The sequence below is a fragment of the Melospiza georgiana genome, chromosome 14 (genome assembly GCF_028018845.1).
Source record: "Melospiza georgiana isolate bMelGeo1 chromosome 14, bMelGeo1.pri, whole genome shotgun sequence".
Classification (NCBI taxonomy): Eukaryota; Metazoa; Chordata; class Aves; order Passeriformes; family Passerellidae; genus Melospiza; species Melospiza georgiana.
The window spans coordinates 12,434,705-12,455,119 of NC_080443.1; the positions used below are offsets into that span (position 1 = coordinate 12,434,705).

Here is a 20,415-nt window from a genome sequence, read left to right on the forward strand (position 1 = left end):
TTTCCCCCCCGACTAAATGTGGTCAGATACCACTGAGATTTTCACACCTTGAAATCAGTTTGAACATTTCAAAGCAGCCGTGTTGAATATCAATGAACTGGGAGAAAACATTTATAACAGAAAAACAAGGACAAATTTGGGGAAAAAAAAAAAGGAAAAAATGAAAAAACAACACAACCAACTTAAATCAACAATTTTATGAGCTGCAAAATGACCTCGGACTTTAAGGCTCTCAGACACCAGAGTATTCCCGGACACTGGGGCTCCCGGCTCCAAAGCTGCTGTTCCGAGCTCCTTCCTGCGAACCCCGATGGAAAGGGGACATCTGCTGGCAGCAAAAGATATTCTCCCAAAGACACAGCTAACATTGAATCGGCACAATTACAGCAGTACCTTAGTAATGTTTACAGAAGGGAGGCATTTTACTTATTCTCAACTTTATATTATCAGCAAGCACACAGAAAGCCACAAAAATTAGCTATTTAAAAAACTCCAAAAGCATGTATTTAAAACTATTTAATATAAAAACATGTATTTAAAACTATTTAATACAAAAACATGTATTTAAAACATCTTTTAAAACTATTATAATAACATTGCAATAAAAGAAATTGCAATTAGCAAGAGTAAATTAACATGCTGTCATCTTTATTTGAAGATTTGCATTTCAGCTGCATATCCAGCTAAATAACACAGTAGCCCTCATCTATTCCTTTTCAAAAGATTTATAACAAGTAGATATAAAAAGGCAAAATTTACTACGGGCAAACCTTGGCACATCAGGAATTTTCTGTTTCAGAATATTTCAAGTTTTCCTTAGATGCAATCAGCTTTTAGGAGACACTTCTAGCAATAGACTCAAAACATATTATAACAGATTTTCAAAACATATTATAACAGATTATAACAGATTTATAACAGTTCTATGTAAGACAGGACCCAGGAGGTTGAACTGCCAGCCTTCACCAGCAGTTCATTTTAACTGGCTGAAATAGAACAAATACTATTTCAGAAATGAAGGTGCTGAAAAGCCTTTATTCTTTAAAAAAATTTTAGGAATTGAATTTCACTAATAAAATATTTGTTGAAAATATCTCAGTTCAAATAAACAAACAAAACTTTTAGGCCTGTCTTGGGCAAGCCTGCTCTGCAAATGAGGAAATCCCAAGGAGAAACACCTGATCTGGATGCACAGCTGTAACTATTGAAACAGACAACATTTCAAACTCTTCAGTCTCACCTCCAACAAGTATAATAAGAATAAGCTATCTTCTCTCTGAGCTGGGCAGGAACATCCCATGGGATAGGCCAAGACAGAAATCATCTCCAGGTAAAATTGTCAGTCTCAAGAGAGTGGGAGCAGAAATGACTAATGAATCGTCTCCAAACCAGCACTGTCAGTACTGTGAAATCAGGAGAAGAAATACAACCAGTGGTAATTCTGTTGAGCAGTTACTCAACATGGCAACACACATGCAGGTGAAGGATTTTGTGATTGCAAGCACAGAAAAAGCTTCTTTTTGAGAATCCAGTTTTGTGGCTGAGTGTGAGGACCCTTTCTTTAACAACAGTAAAAGTCAAATCAGAGTTCTTTACCAAACTTCACTACTTCTTAAAGCTTAACACTTTTTTAATTTTTCTATTAAGTTACATGCACTTAAAGACAGGGATTCCTCTGATAAAGCTTTGCAGCACAGCATAGTCTAAAACTTCAATCACAAAGAGTAAATGAATTTATCAAAGAACACAAAACACTTCGGCCTTACCCCAAGCTCCCAGCGTTCACCAGTGACGGAAGCCATCATCCAAACACGTGTCATGCAAGTATTTATCTTCCATTTGGGAAGGAGAGCTCTTGGAATTGAAGCCAGCTCATCAACTCTAAAGCAAAATTCCAGGTGAGCAGCGCCCAAGGGACGCAGCAGCAGCAGAGGTGAAGCTGAGGGCTCAGCGCAGCTCCACGGCCACGAGCTCTGCCTCACCTGAGGGGCCGGGGCACAAAGCCTGCGGGCCGGAAAGCTTCAAAGGCCGGGTGCGAGCCCAGCCCAGCGCGGCCCCTCTGGCCCTGCAGCCAAACTCGGGAGGACCGGCCCGCTCGGGCTCGGCCGTCCCGGTTTTACCGAGCCAGAGGGCAGCGCAAGGGGCGGCTGGCGGAGCTCGGTGCCGCGGGGCCCGGCCCGGCCTGGCCTGGCCCCTCACAGGCTCAGCCCCGGGCAGAGCGCAGTGGCCGCAGCGCCGGGGCCGCGGGTTCGATCCCCGTGTGGGCCATTCACGGTACGGCTGGATTGGGTGGGTCCTTCCTTACTCGGAATATCCTGTGAATATGATGGATCCCTGCCCCAGCCACCGCCCGATGTCAGCAGCACTTTGATTTTCAACATTCCCCCCTTATCTTTTTGTCTTTTATTCTTTTTTTTAGACAAGACCACAGTTTTCAAAATGAGCAAGAAAGTCAAAGTTCACAGAAGAGCATCCTCAGGCCTGGTCTCTTGTCAGCCCCACCTGGAAGGCTCTGGGCTACCCAAAATGCTGCCACTCCCCTTGCAGTCATTTTACACCAGTAACTGCTAAAAATTATACTCTGGTCCCATGTTCCACATGTTTGGTTTCACACAGAAAACCACACAGCCTGGAACATCCCCAAGTTCACTTTCTAGAACTGCTTTCCACCATCTCATGCTACACAGGGAATGAAGCAGCAGTGGGTGATAGGTACAGATTTCACACATGGCAGAGCCTGTTTGCAGTTTGTGATGGGCATGGGGCTGATCCCCAAGCAGAACTGTGATCGTTTCCAAGTCACAATGGTGTTAAACGAGTAGGGAGAGTGTTTGCATCTAAATCACGACTGATATGGCTGAGGTTCTCCATTCCAGCCCTGCCTCACCTTGCCAAGGAAGCAGAAACCCACAAGTTCTATTTGGGTTTTATAAGAGGAAAAATGAGAAGGTTTCAATAGCCTGCAAAGCTGTCACCAGCTGGACTGTGGCAGGCTGTAAGTGTGTGATAAATGGACTACACAGCTACCAAATTTTCCTCCAAGGCACAATGAGAAAGGGTAATTATCCTTCATACTGTTCAAATTACTTTAAAAGTAAGATTTTTGGTAGACTTCACCAAGATGAATATTGGAAATAGGTTAGTGTAAACACTCCCATTAAAAATAAAATTAAAAAACCTTCCCTCCAGTTCCACCTGATTGTGCTGAAACTTAATTTGGGAGATTTTGATGATGAAATGGTATCTGGTATGAGATATGCCTGACTAGAGAGAAACACACCTTCTTATCTTGATGTAATTGCCTCCCCCTGTTTAATTTTCAGTACAAAAAGGCAGACTGGCTGCATCTTGACTTAAATGTAGCATTTTGGGTTGCACAGATAAGTGAGTGACCCGTTAGGTCAATTAAATGCAAACACAAATGCAATTTCAAGTTCAATACTTTGTTTCCTCTGGCAACAGAAAGAGAACACTAAGCATGTAAACAGTTACATCATGTTGCCTAAAATGCGTTGCACTAGGAGAGAAGCAGGCATCATACAGATTTCTGGCTTACTAGAACATGCAAAAAGACAAAATGAAAAAAAAAAAAAACAACCCACAAAACCAAAACCACAAAAAAACCACCACAACCCCCCAAAAAACAGAGATGTCACAAAGTACAAATGCTCATCTAAATCTAGGAGAAAAGTGTGTAAAGCTATTTATCAAAGCCTGATGCTCTGTGAAAATACATTAAAGCAAAGCATAAATTACTTTCAAAAGGCAATGCACATTGTAAGCATCTCTTTTATTGTGATATAAAGAAGCATACATCATTCAGTTCTTTAAAGTACAACTCAAATTGTACACTAACAAAAAAAGATCAATTCAGACATCCATGAACATGTCAACAACAGAATTCATTACATTTTGCTCTGCTGGTATTGCACTTGGAATGATTTAGAAGTAAGGCACAGTAAAAACAAAGTCATTTAGTGCTTCTACAGCAGATGTCTTTTTTTAAACACATGCTACATGACGTAAAAGTACTTCTAGCTTATGTATATACACATAAGGGAAAAAGAAAAAAGCATGCACTAGAGAATTCAGATTTCAACATATCTTGCTGTTTCATAATATACAAATAAAGTAGTTTAAAGATGTAAACAAATTGCATGCACATAAACTAGAGCAAAATCTTTAATACAGTATCTGAAAGCTATTATGCTTAAATAAAAAAATATAACTTATTAGTACTCAGGTTTATGTGCCATTTTTGGTCCTGTAGAGATTAAGAATATGGGGTTAGGGGCAGGATGGGAAGAGTGGATTTTTCTGGTTTTGCTGTTGGTTTTATTTTTTTGCTTTACACATTGCAGCAGTACACTGGTAAGGTCAAATATGGCTTTTGCAAAACAATGTCTAATGAAAACATGAAAAAGCACAATTGGTTCAGGATCCAGCATCCTGATATTTTCCAGTCAAGAACAAAACAAAACAAAAATCAATATGATCTACGCTTTGAACTGGGTAAGACATGCATTCCAAAAGATCTTTCTAAAGACATTTAAACTCTACAAGAATGAGACACTTTGTCAAGTGTAAACTCTTAAAAACTAAACACAGAAGGATCTGAATGACTCAAGCATCGTTTTCCACTTCAAATGCTACTGATTTTTGCCCGTGGCCCAGGTAGCTGAAGTGATACTGGACTGTCTTCAGAATTAACTGCATGCCAGGAGCAGCTTTGCTTCTTTTTACACAGGTACATTAGAAATTAAGTAAATTAACTGCACAATTTTTGGCTTCACTTTATCTTTGGCATGGGAGACGCCATTTTTCAAATTAAAAAGGACATGCACCATGCTGCATTCCAACAGGTTATGCTGAAAAGGCACATTTGTTGCTGCCTGGGTGGCAAGGGAAGACTTCTTGTTTTGCAGAGGGCAGGGTGTTGAGTGCAGCATCCTCTCCTCATCCTCCAGAGTGTTCAGTTAGACCAGGTGCAGTTGCACACTGCGGCTGCCCAGGAGCTGTCCATTTCTCTCAGCCACTGCTTGCTTAGCTAGATCCAGGCTTGGAAAAGTCACCAACGCCTCGCCACTGGGCTGCCCACTAAAGTTGTAAAGCATGAGGATGGAATCTGCTTGGAGCTGCAATGGTACAAGAAGAAAAAATTAAAAAAGAAACTATTAAGACCAGCAACAGCACCTGGACACCTGGAAAGGTAGTTTTTAATGCTGGTGCATTTTTTAGTGCTTCTGGCTCACTCCACTCCTGTGTCCATGGTGAAAACATTCTGGAAGTTAAGAATGGGAAGGAGAAGGAATCAAAGATTAAAAGAAATTTTAGCTTGGCAAACTGCAGCAGCTCTGACTCTGCTGGAGTGCTGAATATAGTGATGTAGACATAATTCTGTGCAAAAGTTTTTCTAGAGAAGCAATTGAGATTAAAGGAGAGAGTTAGATGTTAATAGGAGATAAATGGAGCAAGAAATCCAGGCACTAATAATTCTTGTACTATAGGGACTACTGGCCAAGTGACAAAGGCTTTTAAGGCATGTCAATACTCACACACAAAGTTTAAAAAAAACCACCAACACACATGCCAAAAATAAAAGCGCTGTGTGAGTTCTGTGTTGGGAGAATGAACTGAACTCAACACAGGTATACAGCACAAGGAAGATTTTCCAGAACAATTAAGTAAAATTTGGTGTAAAATTGAATTAAATAAATATTTATTGTAATTTTAACAAGGCTAAGGAAAAGCAGGTTAGCAGACATGATTATTTAGTCATTGCAGTTGATTTACTTTTGAGCGCATTTGCCCTCATAAAGTCTTAAAAGGCAGGTCCAAATTGCTAAGTTCAAAGCAGACATTACAGTCAGCCCTATTTTACCCCATCCATTTTCCATAAGATGCAGGAAATTCTTCCAAGCTAAGTTTGAACTCCTGGTTGCTGGACAGAAATGAATCTCAGTGAAGTTTCACAATGAGAGACTGAAGGACCAAAAGCTCAGCATACAAAGTTAGTTTTTTTGAAAAACAGTGTCAGACAAAGCAATGCTGGAAAACCAACCAGTTTTATGAATATTAATTCAAGTTACGTTCATGTGACATATGTTCTCTTGAGTTTATAAAAGATTAAAATGTTTAAGTGTTTCATTTCTGTAGAACTTGTGTGTGTCTGGTAGACTACAAGAAGCAGCAGACTTCTCAGTTATTACCAATAGCATTTCATTCATGTATCATACCATATATCAGCTTTACATTCAAACATATGAAAATAAATCAAGAGCATGCTAGAGCTTCACTCACCCAAACACTGAGCAGGCAGTAAAAATATTCTTAAAATATAAGCAACAGCACACTTTAAAAACCAAAACCATGCATAAGGCAGTTAGTACAAACTTTCTATCATTTCTTCTCAGAAAACTAAAGTTAGTTAAGAAATAACATGCAAAAGAAATAAAAAAAGATAAAATACATAACCTCTAAAGCCCACTTTTAGTTTGGAATAAAACAATCTTGTTTTATTTCAGAGTAACCCCCTCTCAAAGAGAAAGCTGTACAGAATTTGGATTGAGCTGCAAATCTGACTTAAAAGATCCTCTGCTCTAAACCAGCTCTTTGCTGTTAATCCATATGGGATCAACTCATTTACTATCAGTCCAGAACAGAATTTTAATATTTCAGCCCAGAGTCAGCTGAAAACCATATGGAACACAGTTAGACCTCTGAGCACAGAGGAGAGCTCTAAGAACATAGTTTAAATGGCAGTATTGGTGTAATACCAATGTAGGGGTCTAGAAATTCATGTTATGAGAGCTGCACAAAAAGTTAGCAAAGAAGTCTACACATTCTGCAAGCAACATAATTAAAAGGACTAAATGAACCTCTTCAGTTTAATTTTAAGGTACATTTGATTTAAGTACTTATTTATTATTATTATTATACAAATAATTCTAGAGAAATAGATTTTCTGTATGTACACATGTGTTTTAAAATTAGCTTCAGATTCATGCAAATATTTCTCCTGGATTTTTTTTAAACTCTCTAACAGTGGTACCTATATAATACTACCTTGTACCACTTACAATTCAGACTGAGCTACTCCATGAATTGGCCAAAGACTGTTTCCATGTCATACTTAGTAGAAAACAAGTGCTGATCTGGTTTTCCAGGTATCACCAGACCATGCAGTCCATCTGCTCCTTACAGATCAAGAAAGCAACACAAGAAAACAACTAATTTGAAAACAACTGACTTGGTGGTTGTTAGTGAAAGTACATTTGTCTATGAAAGTAATTCTCTCAAGGCACAGTATGTGACTGCCATTTTTAAACTGAGAGGTTGTTCTGGTTTTTTCTTAAGGAAAAAGAAAATGTGCTAACTAATCAGTAGACTTTTGAATGGAATACAGTAGTACTGTGGCATCATGTAGTTCACATAGGCCATAATAAAATTTCTCTGAGAACTGTGTGTAAGTGCCAAAAAATGCAGGCAAATTTACTGTTAGCAAACCTAGATAGTTGCATTAGAAAGTCACTATAACCAAAAAGCCTCCTCTGGAAAAACTAATGCAATAGTTCATGTTGCATTAGGGAGAACAAGAAGGAGACATTAATCTCTAGCCAGTTATATGGTACAGAAATACACAGCCAGAGGTCTGGGGGTTTTCACACACATATTTCTGTGTTCTTCCTAGCATTACCAAGGAGAAAAAAAATCATCTTCTATGACTTTACTAAGAGAGAAATATTGGACTGAAAGGTTCACATGAGATACAAGCATCAACAAACCATTCTGGAGGTTGAACATACCATCTGAGCAGAACCAGGCAATCACTACCTCCACCACTGCTGCCCCAGCAGCCACAGATCACAGCCAGCCCATTTCCTTGGGTTAGTTGATTTTTGAAGCAGGAAGACTAAAACCAGGATCCCAATGCAAGCTACTAAGGGGGAGAGCCACAAGCAAAGGTCTCTGTAGCACCAAGCCCTTCTTTCCCTTCCCATTCACCTCTGGAGAGCCAGGCTCTGGCAGTCACAGCTTACCTTCTTCAGAAGTTACAAAGTTACAAACAGACCCACTCTTTCGGTGCTTGTAACACACTCCTGGCTTGATCGCTCAGCTGAATTAGGCCATTGTAGTCATCAGGTGCATACTACAGTACAAGTGTGACATGGGACAATCAGCAAGAGAAGGAACAGTCTGGCACAGCAAGCCACACAGACCATCATTTGCAACCACAATTAAGAGCATCAGCTATAACAACTGGCAGGAGACACTGAACTGGACAGAAACAACTTTTATGTAAGATAAAACATACATTAATTGCATTACTGGTTGTAGAAATAAAGTAAGTGCTTGTGGGGAATGCTCTAAACTGTGTATTTGAACTGCTCCTTATCAAGGAAGGGAAATAGCTCAGACCATGAAGTGCTCCTTTCTTCCTTCTACTCATGAGATGGCAGCACCAGGTAACCAAACCCTTACATTTTCATAAGCACAATCACAAACCCAGTGATGGCTCTCACTGGGACAGATGAGCATCTTCCATTCTGCACACTGAGGCGGGGGATCAGAATAATTGTATGGATCTCACTCAGATCTTTTATGCACTCATGGAAATGAAGTGTAGTTTCTCCAAGGAAGAGTGAAAAACACTCCATAGGCTACACCAATGTAATGAAAGAAAATCAATGCCCCAGCATGAATGCACTCACAAGGTAAAATAGCATTTATGCTAGTGTAGTGTATTTCTACATTAGAAAATGAAACAAACTATACAGTGTAACTGCATCATGACAGATTTGAAGAAGTCATATATTAAAATAAAAATAATGACTGCACAGAACAGTCACACTATCAAATTAGAACAAAATCCTCATATGTGAATCAGATCTAAGAATTCTTTGAGATGCTGAATATGAACAGTAATCACTCATACTACTGGTCTGGTACAAATATATATAGTCAGGAAATACATCAATATGAAATATTGTTTTTAGCACATAATCTTTCCAAATCACATATCCTGGGAAGGGACTGAGCATTCTTACACATGCTGCAGAGATTACTTGAGTGGTTCCTGTAATCCAGAAGACAATAGTTTTTAGCATAACCTGAGTTGTAGAATATCTTTTCAGTGGCAAGAAGAGTTTCCTGTCTCCCCCCCCCAGACAGACTAATGCTTTAGATGATTGCCAAATGCACACAATGTAGGTGCACTGTGCTGCCTTTCCTTTAATATTTCTATCATGCAAAAAGTCTCCTGCCAGCTTAGGGAGAAAAGGAGTATATTTGGGCATACAGAACACATATCCATCCAAAGGGAAGCTGAAAAGAAAAACACCAACCATCTTGTACACACCTTTCACAGAAAACAATAACCAAGAGCCCAGAGAACACAAAAGAAAAGAACCCCCCAAAATTTTACTACTGAATTCTAGCCACATCTAAACCCATGCCATTAAGTAAAAGACAAATATAAGAAGTATTTTCTAGATAGTCTCTGCCAGGGCAACCAGACCGTGCAAATATTAGATTTATGATTCCCAGACCTGCCCTTGAAACAAATCTACAAAATGTAAGTTTACTCTTTGGAAGGAATGTCTCAAGATAGTACATACTTTAGATTATCAGTAGATGTACAGTAGGCAAAGTTCTACAGTTTTACTCTTGTAAGGGACAGTATTTCATAAGTTACACTTGAAATGGAATAAACAATGTAGAAAATATGAAAGTTGTAAAGATAGCCTGTACAGAGTTGTCAGAGCTTAGGCAAAAACCTAAAGAAAGTGAGAAAGAAAGAAGAAAAATAAATTCATCAAAAGACCTAGAAATAGAAGTAGCATCTAATCACAAGGATAGGTGAGAGACTGCAGTCAATTAAAACAGAAGCTGTAGAACAGTAAATTCTTCAAATAAAATGAAAACTACCCTAACTTGCCTAAGTAAGCACATGATTGTAAATCTTTCTGATTCTGTCTGCATTTCAAAACCCATAAGAACAAAACACACAGGACCAGACCAAGTGTAAACTGGTTAATAAAGATGCAATACACTAAACTTCCTCCTTGAATTTTCTTTTTCTTCAACCTATTTTATTTCTTTGTTCTTCTCTTGCTGAGAGAAATATGGGACTGTCTTCCCCTCACAGACTGTGCACAGATTTAACCAGGTCACTAACCAGTAAGTCATTGATTTCCATTTCATTTTTGCAGTTCCTACAGTGAATATTCAAACTCAGTCTAAAAACAGCACATACAAAGCAATCTAGAGAAAATAACCCACTGCTAAAAAAAAAAAAAAACAGCATTGAAACTGGAAAGTATATTTAGACACACTCCAACTGGGAAAAACAGGAGCAAATGATAGAAAAGGAAAACATCATAGACAAAATGGCCACTTCAGGAAGGCAGCTGCAATTCTTGCCCAAACTGCCTGTAAACTTTATCACAGAACAGTTCCCAAAGAGAACTCTCAGGCTCTGGAAAAAAGCCTAGCTAGACTCAGCCTGGAATACAGAATCAGGTTTGATGGTAGATAACTGCAACCTTGTGCACAAGAGTCAGGAGAAATACCCTACACTGGCTTTGCCCCTAGAAGCACATCAATTGTACCATAAGACTGCCAACACAAACACCCACAAATACCTGAATTCTGTGTGGGAAAGATACCACCTGAACCTTCTGTATATCAGAGACTGAAACAGTAATGCCTGTTCCAAAAATACAGAGGGTGCCACTTCAATCTCTTGCTTCAAGCGTGGGAGGCAACAGACAGAAACCGTAACCTCTAATTTACTGGTCCCAGTCTCACAATGCTTTCTCCACACAGGCAACATTTCCAGGTGGGAGATAAATTTAGGAATAAAGCAAAACAAGCAGTGTGCTCTATTCTGAGAGTGTGGGGGTGAGCATGGAATAGTGTCTGTGTTGCCAGATGACTTCCAACCTCAGTAAGTGGGAATTAATTCTTCCTCTGCCACTTCCCCCTTCCCTTCACTAGTCAGAGGGTGCCATGCCGAGGACTGGCACACAGATGATGGGGTATCCACCTCTCAGACTGCAGAGAATCAGATTCCAAAAAGATCTTAAAGGAAATAGAGAATACTTTGTTTAAGCACACATTTCAGAGAAAGAAACTCCTAATCCCTAAAAAGTCAGCAACAATGAAGTCTGTTGTCCTGACAGAGCAGAGAAATGTCATTAGTACCTTTGGAATTTAGCCATCCATCCACTTCCCTTGACTTCCTTAGTACTGTTTTAACCACAACTCATCCTCCTCCCCTCTACCAGCAAGCCTTAAATTCTGTGTCTCTGAAGCCTTGGAGAATTAATATACTGCAAAAACTCTTTATAGCTGCAGACAAAAGACACTTAAGCCCAGTAGGGCTTTCAAGAACACTATTTATTTTACACTTTTCTTATGTAGAAACATGTACACAAAGAAATCCTTACATTTCCAATCCAGCCTTTTTCAGCAAATTCAGGGGACTTTTAAAAAGTTCAGGTGGTAACCCTGGCCCCTAAATCTTAGTAATCTTCTAGTTTCTTTGTTGGGGTTTTTTAACAGCTATTCTTACACACAACTTACCTAAACAGCAAGTCTGCTTTCTAAGAACTAATCCACAGGGTCTTTTCCAGGTAGGCATGAGTTCACATTCATGCCAACCTCCAAGAAACTGGGCAAGTACTACCAAAAGGAGGCTGAATCCTGGCCAATACAACAGCTGAGAACTGGTTTTTGGTCAGCTAAGACCACAGGCACAGCTGAACTACCTCTGCTTTTACATTAACCTAACAGTTCTTGTTATGATACCAACTCTGCCGCTATTTGCATTCTCAGAAAAAAATTATTGAGAAACTGCACACCAACAAAAACCCACACAAACACACACAAAACCCAAACCAAACAAACAACAAAACCAAGCCAAATAACAACAACAAAAAACAAAAACTGAATGAGAACCCCTACCCCAAAAGAGTCTCCAATATTTGGAGACTAAAATATTTTGCATTGATTCCTTTAGTGGCTAAATAGTAAAACCTATTAAGTATTTAGACATTAAATAAATAAAGAAAAATAAAAATTCTTCAGCAAAAAATTTTGTCTTGCTATGTGTCAACTTCACATATATTCATCACAATTACTACCCCTGTTCAATAATTATTTACTGGAGTTCTCTCACTGCTTCTGCAGCTGTACAGAGTGATGGCCTGAAGTAACACTGAGGAGTTTTGCTGTATGTTATTACTACATTTGCACCACCTCTTCCACAGACTTCAGCCCATGATATGAAATATGAGTTACTTTTCTGAATTCCTGAAGAGTTTCCTCACAATCCCATCCATGGGTCACTCACTTCAACATAAAGCCCAGAGACCAGGATATGCTGAGCAGCTGGTGAATGGCATGGTGAGGGTTTTGTTGTTGTTTTGGTTATTTTGGGGTTTGTTGCTTTCTCAATGTGGTTTTAGTTGGCTTGGATTATGTGGCTGCTTTTAGTTATCCTTTAGCTATGTATCCAGCACATAATTGGACTCAAATCAATGGCCCTATTGCTTTACACTACAACTAAAAACAATTTAATGTGAATTACTGAATCAGAGAGTACTAATATTAGTTCTTTTGAGGATTATAGTATACTACAATATTATACAGAAAGGTGATGGGGAAAAATGCCATCTCCCTGATTTACTATTAAAATTCTTCCCAAGTTTTTCAATTGCTTAATCCAAGTTACAAGAAATACATGGGACCTGGAAGGAATTTCCACTAAAAAAAACCCCAAGAAGACAGAACTACAGGAAGAAATTGAGCTGCTGAAACACTAAACAAGAGGCTAATACTAATAAAATTAAAAGAAAATTAAAATGCTGATCTGCAGACTTTTAAATTATTTCTTTTTAGAAGCATGTACTGATGTTGAGACCAGCTTGTTGAAGCCCATGATATCTCTTAAGAGGCAGGTCTGGTATGAAAAGTGCCTTCACTTAAGTAGCAACATGTGCACACATGCAATATACAGAGCCCATGAAGCCTGAAGGAAAAATTCAGAGGAGAATAAAGCAAGAACTAAAACTTAAACCCTGTTCCTTCCAGACAAGAACACACAAAGACAAAAATCACCCTTCCATTTCAGCATCTCTGATCCGTTCCCAGAATACCAACACAGAAGACCATTGAATACCAACATCAATTAGCTGTACACAGATTAAAACCATGCCCAAACCACTGATGATTATTAAGGGCTCACTTTATGAACGAGCAGAAGCATCATGCAATAAATCCTTGGGCAGCAGCAGCAGAAAATGAGAAAACAATGTGAAGAAAGGGGAGGAAAAAAGAAAAAAAAAATTAGTTGTTGCTCCAGAGATGTAATATTGTCCCATTAGAGTAAGTCACCATCTCTTTTTGCCCTGAAGGAAGGAATGACTATAAAATTAGCATTACCACATGCAGGATTCCAAGAACAATTCAAAAGAATTCCTGGTTCCCTTATAAGACCTTGAGCCTGATCTCATTTGGACAACATCTTCTAAAGAAGTCAAAGAGGTGACCAATTTAATAACAGTAACTGATGATCACAGGAGGTTGCAGCAACAGAATATAGGTTTCACCTTGTGGCAAAATTTCTGTTCCTATAACCATTTAATTGTGCAATACAAGCACCAGGAATTGCTCTCCAAATGCAGAAATGAGGAGAAGGGCAAACTGAGCATGAGACACAAAGTCCAGGTTCACTAAACTGAAGATTTAACAAAAGGCAGAGGTGCTAGAGGTGGTCACTGATCTGTTCCATGCATGGACAGGTTCAGGCCACATTTTTCAAAGGTACTGTTACACTTCTAGCTGAATTTCAATTTAGCAAATAAGCTTCCATACTTAAGGTTTTAATACATCCACCATCTATCCACTAAAACCCCCAGGCAGTAGAAAAGAACTAAAAGGCAAAATATCGATGGCTAAACAATGGGATGAATGTTTATTACTTCTCTGGGTATCATGAAAGCCACAAATAACTGAACTCGGTTTGAACTCTGGAAATATCTGTGGAACAAAAAGCCCTAAAATACAATATGCAGCTTCTTTTTACTGTTAGTCAAAATTCACCATACTTTTTATGTGATAATCTTTTTCCACTGAAAAATTGAGTATGCAGAACTGCTTTCAAAACAAAAATGTAATGTTAAAAGAGAAGACACAACAGGTAGAGCACTGCATCTTCCAAATACTCAAAACTTGGAACATACACATTTAAGCATCTGTTCTCAGTCTACAATTATTTGCATACCAGATATCTGGCTCAACAAATTAAAGTTCATTGTCTTCTAAGAATCTAAAGGTTAAAAAAAAAAAGAAGAAAGAAAACATACCATGCCTGAATGTTTCCTATTACCTCTTGCAATATCACTGTTGTCCCAAAATGTTGAAGGACAAACATGCAAATATTATTGCCTTTTGTCACAAATCACTTGTTTACTTGCAGTGGTTTGAGAGCCACAAAGAGGATTTTAGGTCAGAGCTTCCAAGTAGTACCCAAAAGGGCAGAGTTGGAACTGTGTAAGTGCTGTTACCCACAGGGGTTAAATACTCACCAGAACATATTCAATTACCTTTCCTTTTAGCAAATATGTCATGACAAACCATGGATATAGATACAGTATCCTCTGAGACAAAAGGCAGAAGACATCAAATAAGGGCTGCTGGAAAACAGTGTTTGTAGCTGGTGCCTTTTTTTTAAGACTTACCAAGAAGATAAATTTCTGTTTGTTCACCTGAGAGCATTCCATCAGTCCATACAGACTGATATTACATGTAGTATATTTGCTGTCAAAATGGACAGCACAGATAATACAGATTTTCTTTGGTTTGCAATGTAATATAGCTTTAATGAAATGCTCCTGCCTGTAACCAAAATTATTAGGAACTGAAACAATGTTTGACCAAGACATCTGTCTCTTTTTGCAAGTCACCACACCCAGCTCACAGCTCTCTGTATTAGAAATCAGCAAACTTTCAGTGTTGATGGTCAAACACTGACCCTACCAAAAGGATCCCACCACCAAGTGGCCAGGACAGAAAACTTCTGGCAGCCCCTACTTTCCTGTGGCAGCCCCTTTGCAGCCCCACTCCCACTGGGGCTCTGAACTCTTCAAACTCAAACCCAGACACCAAATCACTGCTTCCAGATCAGGATTTGTTTATTTAATGGGAAGGAAGGCAAATCGTGTGTTACTCTTCAGTCTGCCAGTTAAATATACAACAAGCATCTTGCAGTTTCCAAAAGTTCTTGCTTGGTCAGTTTGGCCTCCACTGATCAATACTCAGAGGTCCAAAGAGGTCTCAAGGAGAGGGCTACATACTAACCTGGTACCCCTGGAAGAAACTGAGTATCTCCTTCATTCCTGTGTTATATGGCAAGCCCTGCATCCGGACCAAGGCTCCAGGCTGGGGCAGGATGGGAGTGTGGGTGGCAGTGGCAGCAGCTGCCACAGCTCCTGGAGGAGCCGCAATGTACCCCACCGTGGTAGGAGATACTGGAGGGCTGAAAGAGAGAGAGGGAGCAAAATTGTTACAAAACCCAGTAACTGTTTCTACTAAGAAACCAAAAACTTAGATTTGAAAAATAATCCAAATACTACAGAAAAACAGAGATGTGGATTGTTTTGAGGACTTTCTTAATTTCTCTTCAGCGTCTCATGATCTATTTTTAGAGAAGGGAGGCAAGGGAAAATGGCTAACATTTGTAGTTAAAGACAAAAGGTGTGGCATTTGTTATTTCACAGGGGAGTAGGAAAAGTAGCTGCAGATGACTTGTAAGATCGTTAATGAAAACACAAAGAAATAAAGGGGAGGGGTGTTGCCATAGTATGAAAAGGAGGAAAACACCCTAATCTGGCATTTCAGAGCCACAAAATAGTGAGTAATTAGCATCTCCATCACTGGTCAGGGCTCATTAGGAAATTCCTGGATACTCAAGCTAGCAAGTGTCACACAAGCCTAGGAGCTATCAGTGAACAAGCTATTTCCCCACAACCCCTGTACCAGACTTCAGTGACTCATGCTGATACCATCTGTGGAAGGGAAAAGGTGGAGATTTGCTTTGCTTTCACATGTAAAAATGTTCTTTGGTCTCACTGATGTACAAAATCAAACTGAGTACAGCGAGTACACGCCTATGAGGAGTCTTTCAGCATGAAAACAGTTTTGTAAGTAAAAGAACAAACTAAGAGGTGAGGGTAGAGGTGTGGATTGACACAGTTTCTCTTCTGGCCAAGAAATAGAACTGCCTTGATGACATTGCCTCAGTACCAAAAATACCCTTTTTGGCTAACATTACCATGAGATTGAAGCAGAACCTACAGAGATGAATCCCCTTACAAGGTCACAGAGAAACAGTTAAAATGGTTTCTGCCTCTGTTGCTGAACATTAAGTTCCCAGGACTACCTACACGAGAAGTGCAAATTTAAGAGCTGTCCACAGGTGATCACAGAGTCACCTACTGCACTGGGATGAAAGGTTAAGAGGAGCAGTGAAATCTCGGGGTTACCTGGGATAGTAAGCTGTGTAGTTCATGTAGAGCTGAGCAGCCTGAGCTGGGTAGTAGGTAACAGTTGGAGGAGCAGCTGCAGAGGCCTGGGGCGTCCTGGTGGATGGCAGGAGGGCTTGTGGCTGGTAAAGGGCTGCTGCCTCTGCTGGGATCACAGCTGCTGTTTGGAAAGCAGCATAAGCTGGTGGAGAAAGACCTAAAACCAAACCAGGACACAGCAACAAAAAAGCAATCAGAATGGAGAAGTCTCAGATGAGTAACTCCTCTCCTACAGCAATGTGATTGAAACCATCTGGGCATGATTGATGAACCCTTGAGCAGAGACTGCTCTCTAGCCTCTCCCCTGGAGACCTTTGCTACATTGCCACGAAAAACAACTCGGGCATTGGGAATGAGTAATTGCTAAAAGTTCACAGCTTCTAGATGTGAGCAGCCTTGTCTAAATGTAAATGGAAAGTAGGGAACTTCAGAGTTAATAAAAGAAAGCATAAAGCCATGTGCATAGAGAAAGCAGGCGTGCACACCAACACACCCTGGTGTTTTCTAACAGAAGTTGTACTCTGTGGGACAAAAGCACCATAATAGTGCTTGGGCATCCACATGGGTGCACACATGGGCATCCATAACTACTGACCATGAGACTTCATGTATAAGCTTCCTGAGACTTCAAAAAGTATTTTTAGGATACAGCAAATGGAAGGGAGAATACCCCACTAGATCACCAGTCTGATGGTTTTTGATGAATTAATACCTAATTTGTCCAGGAACAATAAGCTTGGCTTGGTGTGCAGTCAAATTGGTTTTATGTACTATATTTGGCAGCTTTTTATTATTTTGCAAATACATCAGTATCTGCTTTGTGATTTGGTAGTGAGACTAATTAGAACAATACAGTAAAATTCCATTATAGCTCCTCAGTAAGGTTCACTGTAATCTTAAAATAAAAAAATTAAAATCCATCCAACTTCACCACTCTATGGTTGGTTAGTGTATCATCCCAGTGGGTGTTTTCCTTCAAAAACAAGCCCAAAGAGTACCTTCTGAATGCTCTGAGGCAAGATAGCAAGAGCACTCATTGGCAGCTGGAATACAGAACTTCTCCCCATTTTAAAAATCCCTCTTATTCCAAGTAGGTTTCACTACAGGCAAGTCTACTGCAGAGCTCAGAAGAACAGTACACCCATAAAAAGCAAAGTGTGCAACAATTTCACTGGCAAGGCCTTGCTGCCCTCTACTCACCACCGAAAATACAATAAAAATGCCTCTGATCAGTCCCATTATTGCCCAAAGGGAACAATTCCAATCTTAGCATGTACACAGATGGATGATTATTGATCATGGCAAAACCCGAGTCAAAAGGTGAAAGGCCACAAAGCTTCAGCACCTACCACATATCAGCCTTTAGCAGCAGAGAGCAGAAGAATTGGAGACTTACATGGTAACTTACATGGCGGTGGGGATAAGCCACTACGATTTAAAGTGCCACCCATTAAAACAAAGTTCATCTCCTCTCCAGAACACTGGAATACTTCCACATAACGGTCCTTCATCATTTTTTTGTGACATTTTTGAGCCACCATAAAGGCTTTGTCAGCAGATTTCATTTGGATAAAAGCATCGCCTGACGGTCGTCCCTAGGGGAGGCGAGGAAGTAATTGTAGGTCAATCTGTTATGAAATCACCCAGATCACAAGAAATGCAGAAAGGACTAAGATCAAACATCTCCTGAAAGCCTGTATCCTTATTCCTTTTCTGGCACAAATGACTCACAACTCAACAATTCTATTTAGGAGCAGAAAAATCAAGACTCATGCAACAAGTGCCCAGTTAACACAATGCTGCTTCAGTCCTCTGCAGAAAGAAACAGAATCATGTAGCACGGAAAAAAATGTGGAGGTCTCTCATCCAAAAGCTGTTCAAAGCAGGACTAACTTTCAATTTACGTCAGGCCACTCATGGCCTTCTCCACTTGAAATCTGAGCATCTCCAGGGGTGAAGGTTCCATATCACCTCTGGGAATCTGTTCAGGTGCTTAGCTAATTTCTCATTGTGATTTTATTTTTTCCCTTTTCCATCAACTGGAATGGGGGTTTTTGGATGTAGTTTATTCACATTGTCTCTTATTCTTTTGCTGTGAAGCTCTAGGAAGAGCCTGGCTTTGCCTTCCCTACAACTGCTTTCAAGGTAATAGTACAACAGCATAAAGTTCCAGATCCTTTCGTAAAGTCCATAGCTGCATTGGAAGTTGATTTCCAGGCCTGATTTTCTGCAATCTGACAGATATACCTGTCTGTATAAAATACAAAAAACTTTCTTAACCAAAAAAATATACACACACAAAAGAAACTCCTAAACAAATATAGTAGATCAGTCATTTGTTTTCTTTAATACCTCAGTATTTCTCTCATTAAGAGCTTACTTTTAACACAAGACAGCAGGGAAAATATATCTCTATGATCACATCATTAAAATACACCCAAACCACAATTTTTAATTATCAACTCTCTTTAAAACCTGAGCAACTACTCATCAAATTAGAAAAAGCTCATTTTGACACAAAGAGCACTCAACGCAGCAGGAACCCTGAAGTTGACAGAGCAGCTATGCCATCTAAAGGAGAGATTTTTGTAATGTATCTCCAGCTTCTGGCTGAAAACAACCTCCAGGATAAGGTTATCATTCAAAGAACAAGCTTCATCTTTCCCAGGCTGATGCATATATACATACAGAGAGAGAAAAGCAAGGGTGTATGTAAAAGGGGAAGAGAAATGAGGCAAAGACAGAGGAAGAGAACATTACATTTTCCCAAGGCTGGAGAAGACTAAAGCCAAGATCAGGTAAGCTGCCCTGACTCCTAACCTGTTCAGTCAATGCAAAGTTACTCCTCCAGCAAAATGCCTTACCTGCTGATTAAGGACCATGTGAACTCCATGGGGCTTGATATCCCCCGTGGCATCTCCCATAAATTCCAAGATGTCATCAATGCCAGCAGTGTAGGGGAGGCCCCTGAGCCGCACGCAGTCGCGGACGCTGCCCGTGGCGATGGTGTACGGAGGGGGGATGACCGGGATGATGGGAGTTGGGAGGGTTGGAATAAGAGGTGTTGACATGTATCTATTGAGTACCTGTTGGCAGAAAACCCACAGCAATGCAGATTTACAATCATCTGTCTGAGCACAGGGCAGTTCTCACAATACTATTTCCAACAAACCCTTCTTATACTAAGTCACTGCAGTTACTTTTCTGTTGGGCATTTGAAAGTTTTAAACTCAGAAAAGTAGAGAGGAAGGCTAACAAATTCAATTTGCCAGACCCCAATGACAGACTTTTCTCATGTCAATATAAAAAAGTTAAAAGTCTATTACTGTTTATGGCATCTCAAAAAGGAACATCTGAAATCACATCTGTGCTAATAAACCAGTATTGCCACATACAGATCTTAGTTAAATCAGGGTAAATTAAAACCAATCATTTTAAAAGGACTGAGACCTGAAACAGCCAGTAAGTGAAAGTACTAATTTTAATTTATTTTAAAAACTGATTGGTTAAGTGAGAGTGCTTATTTGTTTAACCCCAGTGCTCATCTCCAAGTACAGATTTTCTGAGGAAAAAATAAAAGTTAAAGATAAGAATATAGGAGACTTGGATCTCAACATTTTCTATTGACTCATTTCCAAATGACAAAGGGATCATACAACACATGTAGGGGCTTACTGCTGAAAACCATTTTTACTGATGATTATCACAAATAAACACATTCTGCCAAAAGAGCTACTAAAAGCAGGTCACAAAGCTTTAGTTTTGTTAAAAGTTATTCGGCTTAGGGAGTTTGTTTCAACAATGTCCTTGTAATGCATTTCAGGACAGA

General features: G+C 39.6%; 1 protein-coding gene across 1 annotated transcript in view; it reads right to left on the bottom strand.

Moving 5' to 3' along the window:
• Nucleotides 1-3,773: 3,773 nt before the first annotated feature.
• ESRP2 (epithelial splicing regulatory protein 2) overlaps nucleotides 3,774-20,415 on the bottom strand; it is a 41,887-nt gene continuing 25,245 nt past the window's right edge. Inside the window, exons 12-16 of the mRNA XM_058034151.1 lie at nucleotides 19,451-19,672; nucleotides 17,983-18,181; nucleotides 16,548-16,743; nucleotides 15,364-15,541; nucleotides 3,774-5,135 (exon numbers count right to left, since the gene is read on the bottom strand). Coding sequence (XP_057890134.1) covers nucleotides 4,977-5,135; nucleotides 15,364-15,541; nucleotides 16,548-16,743; nucleotides 17,983-18,181; nucleotides 19,451-19,672 — 954 coding nt within the window. The 3' untranslated portion in view covers nucleotides 3,774-4,976. The remainder of the gene's footprint in view (nucleotides 5,136-15,363; nucleotides 15,542-16,547; nucleotides 16,744-17,982; nucleotides 18,182-19,450; nucleotides 19,673-20,415) is intronic.